The sequence below is a fragment of the Gekko japonicus genome, unplaced genomic scaffold, assembly GCF_001447785.1.
Source record: "Gekko japonicus isolate JY-2015 unplaced genomic scaffold, Gekko_japonicus_V1.1 scaffold1039, whole genome shotgun sequence".
Taxonomy (NCBI): domain Eukaryota; kingdom Metazoa; phylum Chordata; class Lepidosauria; order Squamata; family Gekkonidae; genus Gekko; species Gekko japonicus.
Genome location: NW_015164218.1, coordinates 159,652 through 170,166, shown reverse-complemented (window position 1 = coordinate 170,166; position 10,515 = coordinate 159,652). Strand labels below are relative to the sequence as shown.

At 46.4% G+C, this 10,515-nt stretch overlaps 1 protein-coding gene across 1 annotated transcript in view; it reads right to left on the bottom strand.

Moving 5' to 3' along the window:
- Positions 1-447: 447 nt before the first annotated feature.
- Positions 448-10,515, bottom strand: part of PRRG2 (proline rich Gla (G-carboxyglutamic acid) 2) — a 31,810-nt gene continuing 21,742 nt past the window's right edge. The window contains exons 4-7 of the mRNA XM_015408517.1: positions 8,795-8,840; positions 7,388-7,514; positions 1,741-1,884; positions 448-756 (exon numbers count right to left, since the gene is read on the bottom strand). Coding sequence (XP_015264003.1) covers positions 726-756; positions 1,741-1,884; positions 7,388-7,514; positions 8,795-8,840 — 348 coding nt within the window. The 3' untranslated portion in view covers positions 448-725. The remainder of the gene's footprint in view (positions 757-1,740; positions 1,885-7,387; positions 7,515-8,794; positions 8,841-10,515) is intronic.

The window sequence follows — 10,515 nt, the reverse complement described above, 5'->3', positions numbered from 1 at the left end:
CTGCTGTCTTTTGTAGCTGGACTGAGGGTGCTCTTCGCTGAAACTGGAGCACCTGGTTGCTGCCTTCTTCTCCTTCCAGCCTTGCAGATGGCACTAGAGTTACATGTCCCCAGTTCTGTCTGTGCCTGAAAATCCTGGAGCTCAGATAGTCCGTAACAGTTCACTTGACTAGATCCCAGTCACAGGTCATGAGATTCTTAGTTCAGACCCTGGAATCCTGAACTGTTATTCTATTAGACACTTAAGACATTAGAGAAAACGCAGATGTAACCACCCTTATTCACAAGGACAGCAGTAGAAAGGATGCTTCTGGTTAGAAATCCATGCACATTTCAGACTTTGTAGCTGTAAATCTGGCGATTAGTTTTCTTGCAAGTGTCACGATTATTAGATGAATCATTCACCTTTGCAATTTCAGATTTTCTTATCTCTAACATTTTGCTTAGTGTCATGCGTGCCGCTTTGTCGGACATTGTTTTCTCTGTTGCACACGAACGCTTCCCCCAGACAAGTTTCACCACTGTACAAACTCTGATCAGATAATTTTCTTCATACCTTCCATCCATTCCCAACGTACATGCTCAGTCACTCACATCAATGTCACATGTTCACATATGTGCCCCCCACAGTTGGGTTCCCTGTGCAAATGTAATGTCTTCTGTGCAAATAGTCGAGAGTGAAGGGGTTGTATCTCTTCCAGGACTGATGATCCTGCCCTGGGCCACTCAGGTCGGTGGGGCTGTGTTAGTGCTGCTCCTGGTGAAAGAAAGAAAAATAGTACCAATGAGAAAGAAGCCTCAGACTGAATACACTGAATGAAGTTGAAAGCAAAGGATTAAACATGGGCAAAACTTTCATGTACGGTAGGCTCCCAGTGTTTATCCCTCCACTAAACATGCTACCACACTTCAGCCTCTTCAATACACATACATATGCTCTGCCTACAATACCTATCTCTCTAGGGCTGGTGAAGCAGGGCTAAAGCTAGCCAAAGATCCACGGTTCCAGTCTCATAGGTATTGTAGGCAGAGCTAGCCAAAGATCCACGGTTCCAGTCTCTCCAGTGTGTCTCCAGCCAAAAAATGGGAGATGGCTTCACAGGCTCTATGACATCACAGAAGGGGGCCAATCTCCCGTCCCCTGGTGGGAGAGGCAACAGAGAGAGCAGTGCCTCCATGTGGACGTGGAAAGCTGAGAGTCATGCTCTTACCAGATGCATCCCTTGCTAGCTGCAAATTAGAGACGGGACCTAGAAAGGCCTGCAAATCCAGCCTGCAAATCCAGTGGTCAGTGCTTCCTTTAAACTACATGTTATCAAGTCTTTGCGGCCTCTCACCTAGGTCCTGCTGACCAAATGTACCCTAGGAGTCAACACAGAGTACAAAGTTACGTGCTGTGCCCCCACTCAAGGCTGCCATAACTCCCAAGCATCCTCTCTCATTTATCACTGCCCAAATGACCGTTGCATCTTGCTCTTCTTCCTCAGACCTCAGCGTGGCGTACATGGAGTTACGCCATCTGTATTATCACAACCATCCTGGAAGGTGCCGATGCAAAACGGTAAACTGAGAGGTAAGGGATCTTTTGCTCTTCTGGTTCCTTCCCGGGCTCCTCCTTCCCTCTCCTCTGGATAGCTTTGCTTTGTCCCTCTGCTAATTGATCCCTTGATCCCACCTGCTAATCATTATCTGACTAGGCATTTCTGGATGCTTCTTGGCTAAGACTTGATGGTCTTCATACCTGTTGTAAGGCGGGGGAGGTGCGTCGTGCACACCTGAAGCTGCCATCGCTTGCTCGTAGGATGGAAGTCCGGGTGCGGTCTCTGGCTTTGGCGCCTCAGTGAAACAGGCTAGGGGTACCTCAGGGTAGCTGTTCTCCTGAGTCCTAATGAAGGAAATGGAGAATAATCAAGAAAGCTGGAATGTCCCACAAACTACTCCTGCCAGACTTTGGTTGTCTGCAAATCCAGCTAAAGAACTTTGGAAATAACTTCTGAACGGGTTTTTACCTGTCACTTGGAAAGCATATTTGGATCCAAAGGAATCATTTATATTAGGGACAGCTAATGATTTCAGCCCCAGGGAGTCAGAGCCTCTTGAAACTACACTCCTCGGAGCCAGAGTCCTCCAAGCCATGAGTTCACCGCTCGTTCACTTGTGCACCTTAACCAGGGAAGGTGCCTGGGACTCAACAATCCTCTCAGCACTAAAGGGGCACAGCCACTATGTCACTTACTTGAGTTGTTTGCCCCAGCTTGGAGGCTACAGGGAACCAGAGTTTACTCCATGCTTCCACAAAGACTCATGGTGCTTCTGTGTGCCTCTTAAGTTTTTCCGAAATCTGATTTGCTGTGATGGTTTGGGAGAGACTACTCCAAAATGGGGGTGGCCCCGTGAGGATGGAAAATCTGGATCTGCCCAATTCTACTTACATCAACGCCATTTTCCCTGCCCAATCCACCACAGCAGCCACCACCCTGGCATTGGAGGGCTTTAAAAAAACTGAGCAACCATCAGCCTTGTCAGGTTCTCTGAATTCCCAGCTTTCGGAAGTAAGTTTCTAGCCCCTTTCATTGCAGAGATGTAAGGGGAAAGGCAGATCTTAGCAATGAAAGTGGCTAGAGACTTGTGTTTTTGTTTTAAAGGAAAGCTGGGGATTTGAAGGACCTGACAAATAACATTACATCACTACAACATGTCAATTGCCAGTTTTCAAAAGCTTTCTGGTGGCAGGGGGAATGACTGGCATGGGGGAACCGGGGCTTGGAAAATGCAGGGAAACCTGCCTTGTGGAAGCCTCATTGCCACTGTGTTGTATCAGCAGCCACAGGGAAACCGCAGGACCTGTTGTGATGGACAGAAGGCTGTCCCGCCATTCATTTGAGCCAATGGGAGTGCTACTACTCAGGCATCCAATCCCCTTGGAGAAGGGGAGTGGAATGTTGGAGGGAGACACAGCAGGAGTGCCTCAGGGATTGAGCAGTGAGAGCTCAGGCCTGGCTCAGGAGAAGAGCAGACAGAGTGAAGGGCAGCTCTGCTTGGTACTATGGCAAAGTGGTTTGGCTCTACTTCTGACAGAGAACAGAACACCCAATTGTTAAGCTTGTCTCCGGCAATGAGCAGACCTTGTGCCATTTAGTCTCACTCTTGGGGAAAGGGCAGGCTGGTACGGGAGGAATCCTGTGCATGTGTTAGGATCCAACCTGGTGGGAAACCGGTAAAAGCCTGTTTACGCTGGAAAGTGCTACAGAAAATTGAAACTACTCTCTAAATTAATGTGCCTCAGCCAGGTCTCTCTTTTGTCTGTCTGGAGACTTGTGCCGCTGATCCATTCCTTGAAACCTACTTCTAAATAAATAAATCTTCTTTGTTGTTAATATATAATTCCTGCCTCAGTGAGCTCCATATTCTATTTGTGGACCACAAAATTTACCTCACAGCAGCAAACCCAAAGCCTAGATACTCACTACCTTTACAGCACCTGGTATCTGAGGGGAAGGTACATAGTTTAAAACAAACCTGGTTCCCCCAAAATCACAGGAGGCTGAGTGGGTTCTCTCAGTTGACAAAGACAGCTTGTCACACCTGTCTCTATGTGGAAAACACGTATCACTCAGCTTAACTTATCCCCCACAGTTGTTATGTGTATAAACTGAGATAGGGCAGGATGCAAACAAAATAATTTTTTCTCTCCAGAATACAGAATATCTGTACATGCAACAATGATAGCAGCCAAAGCAAAAAAGGTAATATTCCACCAGTGCAGTCATTATAAGATGGTATATTTATAAGGTACACGTTAGTGGTACACGTTAACAGCTGGTACACACAGTAAGGAAACGGTGACTGTACCTGTTGTTATGCCAATAAAGACGATTGGAATTAGACTGTACCTGTTAAGTAGATACAGGCTTGGTTCAAACATCAGTGTTTAATTAAACTGTGGTTACAACAATTGTCCAAACATGGGCTGCTCCACTAACTATAGCTAATTAGGGTATGTCAGGTGAGGATCTGAAACTATAGTTTGAAGTTGGTTTATTAACCACAATCTTAAAAAGATAATCTTTCATGTCCAAATGCAGACCCCCCTAGTTTGTTCCCCTGTGCTGTTCTCTCGGCAATGCAGGCTGGGATACCAGCCAGGTCTCGACAAAGGAAACAGCGAGGATGACAAAACCAGCATTTGTCGAGGTAATCTGACTGCTCTTCTGCAAAACCAATCCTAGTTTTACAAAATCCTGAGAGTCAAAATATACCATGACTTTGTGCAATGTCTGAACCTAGCCTCAGTTGGCATTTTCATACAATTTGTTTCACCAGCTGTTCCCAAAGAAGATGGAGATACAGCATTTTCGAGCCAGACACAGTCTGTCGCTTCTGATCTGGAAAGGACCCTCCCCCCCAACACACACACACACACACACACACACACACACAAATGGACACAGTCATAACTTCACCTAGTTACTTCTCCTTTAGACTGAAACATGTGGTCTCTTCCCTTTATTTCTTGCTAATAAAAAAGCTGTGTATCATCTTGCTTTTGCTGTACTGACTTGTACTTTTGTAATCCACTCTTCCCCTGACCTGGATAGCCCAATCTCGTCAGATCTTGGAAATTAATCTAGGTCAGCCCTGGCAAGTATTTGGATGGGAGACCTCCAAGGAATACCAGGATCATGACACAGAGGCAGGCAATGGCAAACCAGCTCTGAACGTCTCCTGCCTTGAAAACCCTCTGGGGGTTGTAGTGAGTCAGCTGTGAAACTGACAGTACTTTCCATTACCACAACCCACTCTCAGCGCTGTTTATGGCGCATCACATTTTAGACAGTGTTCCATTTGCATTGTTTCCTACTTTTTGAAATCCTAGTCCTATTGCATGGTTACTGGCAGTGCTCCCTCTAAGCTGTGGAGTCTTGTGAGCAAAAATTCTACTTTGTAAGCTACTGGCATTAAAGTTGTGAGCGAGCGCTTTGGGTCTGGCATAAACTAGTTTGCTCTGGAGCCATCCTTCCTGAGCTAAGAAAAAAAAAACACTGTGAGCTGGAGGCTAAAAAACGGTGAGCTAGCTCACACGAACTCAGCTTAGAGGGAACACTGGTTACTGGATGTTTTGTGCTGCCTGACTGAATTGTTGTCTATATTTCGTAACCCACCTTGAGTCTCCATAGGAAAAGCAGGCCACAAAGGAAGAAAATCAATCATTCAATAGCATCACACTGCAGGATGGAGTAAGCATCATCGAACCCTGAAGTGGATAGCCCAGGCTAGCCTGATCTTGTCAGGCCTCAGAAGCTAAGCGGGGTCGGCCCTGGCTAGTATTTGGATGGGAGACCTCCAAGGAATACCAGGTTCATGACGCAGAGGCAGGCAATGGCAAGCCAGCTCTGAACGTCTCTTGCCTTGAAAACCCCGTGGGGGTTGCCATAAGTCAGCTGCGACCGGACGGCAAAAAAATCCACAATGTCGTCTCGCATTATATATCAATATATGATCTTGGATGCAACAAGTACCAAAAGATTAGATAGGAGACAAATTAAGATGTTTCACCCTGCAAGGCATCTCAATCAGCTAGGTATAGGACCCTTCACTCTTCCAGTACCTCAATGAATGCCTCCTTTAGATTGTCCTCAAAAACGAGATATCATATTCTGCAACATTCTTCCTATCTGTGCTCTCTCCTATTATGCTTTCTCTACCTTGCATCTAAGCTACAAAGCTTCTCCCATCACCAAGCAGAGGCTATTCTTTATGTATTCTCTATGGTACCCTAGCACACGTGTGCTCAAGAGGGTTAATTGTGCAATGGCCTGGTCTGCACTTGCAGCAGAAGGAGGAAAATGCTGCGATGGTAGGATGGACGGCACCACTTCAGACTGCAGGCAGGGATTATGTTTAAAAAATCCATCTGCATTAAAAGAGAAAAACTCTTCTTCTAGCTACATAGCTGGCAAAGGTTTATTGTTGTTGTTCAGTCGCACAGTTGAGTCCGACTCTTCACGACCCCATGGACCAGCTCCCGCCAGGCCCTCCTGGTTTATTACCCCATTCCATCCAGTGTGTTCATTTTCTATATTTGGGGAGTTTTATCATCCTACAGAGCAGTCAAATGGGATATCTCCCCCCCCCCACAGCCTGAAGTGGTACATCTCAATCTACCACCTTAGTCTGCTCACATAAAATGAGGTGGAAGAAAACTGAGGTAACAGAATGGACTGTACCACTTCAGACTGCAAAGGGGGTGTGTGACTGGATATTCCCTTACAAAAAAAAATTGTAAGGCCTGGGTTATTACCCCACTCCATCCAGTGTGTTCGTTTTCTATATTTGAGGAGTTTTATCATACAATGCGGTGGCTCAAGTGGTTAAGACGCTGAACTGCAGGCTGTGGAAGGTTGGTAGTTCAGCAGTTCGAGACCCGGGTGCCGCATGATGGAGTGAGCTCCCATCTCTAGTTCCAGCTCCTGCCAACCTAGCAGTTCGAAAGCAAGAAATTGCAAGTAGATAAATAGGTACTACTTCGGTGGGAAGGTAACAGCGTTCCGTCCGCCTTGGTGTTTAGTCATGCCGGCCACATGACCACGGAAACGTCTTCGGACAGTGCTGGCTCTTCGGCTTTGAAATGGAGATGAGCGCCGCAACCCTAGAGTCGGATTCAACTGGCTTTCGAGCAAGGGAACCTTTATCTTTATCATACGACAGAGCAGTCAAATGTATCTCCCACCCCGCAGCCTGAATTGATACATCTCAATCTACCGCCTCAGTCTGCTCACATACCCAAAATGAGATGGAAGAAAACTGAGGTAACAAAATGGACTGTACCACTTCAGATCACAAAGGGTGTGTATGATTGGATATTCCCTTACAAAAAAAAGTTAAAGCTTCATGTAAGTAGAAAGCTAACATGGCAAGAACTTTTTAATTTCCCATCTTTGCATGCTGTGCTGGTTTTCTAGTTACAGGGAGTTTTTAAACACAGGAGAACATTCCAAAACGTGATGATCTCCCCAGAGCCTGAAGTGGTGGTGAAAACCATTCTACGACCTCTTTCTCTTCTACGTGTGAACTAGGCCTCGTTCTGTTGCCTGTGCAAACCAAGCCAATGCCTTTCTAACTCTAAGGCAAGAGTCACAGAACCCTCTCAGGTGCATCATGGGTATTTTTGGTGACCACCACTGTTGGTTTTCAATTCAGTTCAATTCCGACCTTTAATGGCATAACGTACATAATCAAGTATATACAGAAGGGAGGTTGTTGGTTTTGTTAAGGAAGTGGCACAAACACAATATGTTTATAAAGCTGCCTGAAAATCAATTTCACCTTCCCTCTCTGTTTTATACACACATTCCAGACAGCAGCTTCCTGGGGACCTTCATCCATACCTGGATCGGTTCCTCTGCTTCACTCGGTATTTGAAACAATACATAGCCACAATCACAAACATGACCGTCGAGACCAATGCTGCTATGAGACCTGCTATCAAACCAGCTACATCCACACCCGGCTGTCCTGAGGAGGGATTGAGACAGAGTAAATGTTTATTCATTATTTATTAGATTTTTTTTAGTTGCCACTCACCCGAAGAGTCTCGTGGCAACTTACAACATTAAAACCAATACGTTCAAAAACAACATACAAACAAGTAACAAATAAAAAATTAACATTAAAGTATTAAGATACGTGCTATCACCATACCACTATTAAAACAGCCGAAACATGTAGTTAGCACCAGCCTAAACAATTCAGCTTTGCATGCCCCGAGGAAACTAAACAAGTCCGGCAGGACATGGGTGTCCTCGGAGATAGTAGCGTCTGCCTGCCTCTGCAAAATGTTCCAATAGGAACTTCTGCTTAGGTGCCTTGGAAGGGATGTAGTTCAGTGGCAGAGCATTTGCTTTGCATGCAGAAGGTTCCAGGTTCAATCCACAGCATCTCCAGTTGAAAGAATCAGGTAGCAGAGGACACCCTACGTAAGGCCCTGGAAAACCACAATGCAGTCAGAGTAGACGATACTGAACTTGATAGACCAATGGGGATCTTTGCCTTAAGGGGGATATTGCTTCCATGATTCAGAGGGACCCAACAGATGAGATTAGGTTAGCCAGCTCTTCAAATAAAAGACATCTGGTGGTGAGGGCAGGTCTGGGGTTGCAAGAAGAGACCCAACCCTGCAGTGTGGACGCCTCTTCTTCCTGTTTTAAATGTACAGAGGCCAGTTGTGGTTCTTCAGGGATAAAGGGGGGAGACACTCTGCATGCTTAAAAGCACCTTCATCCGCATTATTACTTCCTATGTTCCAGAGCCAAAACCTGGTACTGAAAATAAGTTCTGGATCTAAAAGCTGATGGGCCACAGCTCAAATGAAACTGCAGCATGTCTGCCTTCTTAATTATTATAAAGACCGAGGGGGGAGATTCAAAGGGTTATGTGCACCAGGCTCTACCTGTGGTTTAATAACAAACAGGATTCTTTGCCACAGGGCATGAATTACAGGCTGAAATTGGTTGACAGAAATTGGTTGACTTTGAAACAGGTCCAGAGAGAATGACCATATCGCGTCTTGCAAAGAATTCTCTGGTCAAGAATGAGGGCAGTTAAGAGCACTTTTTGTAAAAGATTTTTTAAAAACCCTAAAAGTGGGTGGGGTTCCTTTGGTTCCCCCCCTCTCCAGATTTCATTCCCTCTCCCACAGAATAAAAGAATCTCAGGAAACAGAACAGGGTATGCAGGGAAGGGCATCAGGAAAATAGCCGCGAGGCTCAGCAGCCATTTTGTACCCTGACACTCACTTGCTCCTCCTCTCCCATTGTGTGCGTAGGTCTCCCAGAAGTCTTTCTGCAGAAGAAAAGGTGGAGAGAGAGAAAGAAACAGAGGAAGCAACGTTAACACGGCATGATGGGAAGGAACAACTTTAGCTCCATTTTGATGTTCAGGCCTTGAGCTCCGGGGGCAGCCACCAGATATTTGCCCTCACCGCTTGGTGGTTGCAAAAAACCCTGCCTGACCCACTCCTATACCCTCCACGGGAGCCTGATATGCAGAAAACTACATGTGAGGTATTCACATCTGCGGCTGACCGCTGCTGCTCCAACGGCTTTCAAGGGGACGACTAAGCAAGGGTCGTTCAAAAGGTGGTAGCGCAACACAAGAGGAATAGGGTCTCTTTCTCAGAAGAAGCCCACCCCCTTCTAACTTATTCAACCTAGTTATCCTTTAATGCAATCTAGGAATCCTAGCTTCTGGTCCTGACAACCCTCAGGAGAACCCATGACTGAGACCTGGATTGACCATCCTTCTAGCAACGTGCTCCTGCATCCTGCTTTTTCCTCCGAAGCGATTTCCCCTTGTAAAATGGAGCTTCTTCCCCCAAAAAATATACATACAATTGCAAACTTTCAGGTGGGTAGCCTTGGTCTGAAGCAGCAGAACAGAGTTTGAGTCCCGTGGTCCTCGCATAAAGAGAGATTGTGTATAGCGCCATCCTTTGGATCTGCACGATCACCATGTTGTGTGAATAAGGCAACATGGGTATTTCCCTGCTTCATTACATGTGATCGGAAAAAACCCACGACAACCGGTATTTGGGCTGCGGAAGCTTTATGGATTGTTGGTCAAGGTGTCAGTAATGTTGATTTGTGCATTCATAGTTATGTAAACGGGCTTTCTTACACTGACGGTTGCTCTGAGTTTTGGCTCTTAAATTATAAAAGGTGGAAGAGAAGGCAGCATGGTATAGCCTGATCTTGACAGATCTTGGAAGGTAAACAGGGTGGGTACTTGGATGGGAGAGCACCAAGGAAGATTCTGCAGAGGAAGGCAATGACAAAACACCTCTGCTTCTTATTTGCCTTGAAAGCCCCTTGCTGGGGGCACCATAAGTCGGTTGCGATTTGATGGCACTTTACTAAGGCTGCCAACCTCCAGGTAGAACCTGGAGATTTCCCGCTATTACAATTGATCTCCAGGCAACCTGGAGTTCAGTCCCCCTGGAGAAAATGGCTGATCTGGACAGTGAACTCCCCTTCCCAAAAGCCACTCTCTCCAGGCTCCACCCCCCAAAACTCCAGGTATTTCCCAACCCAGAGCTGACAACCTTACAACTTTACATACAAAATTATAAAAAGGTGTTCAGAAACATTATCCTCTCCAGCCAGGCTACACACCAGAGAGAGACAATCTCAATCTATGTGTGTCATGATAGTGACACCTCCCACTAACTTCCGAAGCCGAATCGATGTCTTGGCACCTTTAGGGCTGAGTCCGACGTAAGCGCGGGCTGTAAAGGCAGGACCATAGCTTATGAATCAGAGGTGCTTTCATCCGGAAATCCCCACCGCCTCTCACCGGGCCCTCCCTGGGCTCCCTCCCTAGTGCCGTTTCCTAGAAAGCCGCTTCTGCCCACGCCTTTGTGGCGGGCAAACCAATCCCCTTCCACGGAACCCAGGAATCCCTCGTCCCATGTGACCAGGCACGGCCGCTTCCCTAGGAATCCTGACTTTTATTTTCTTCC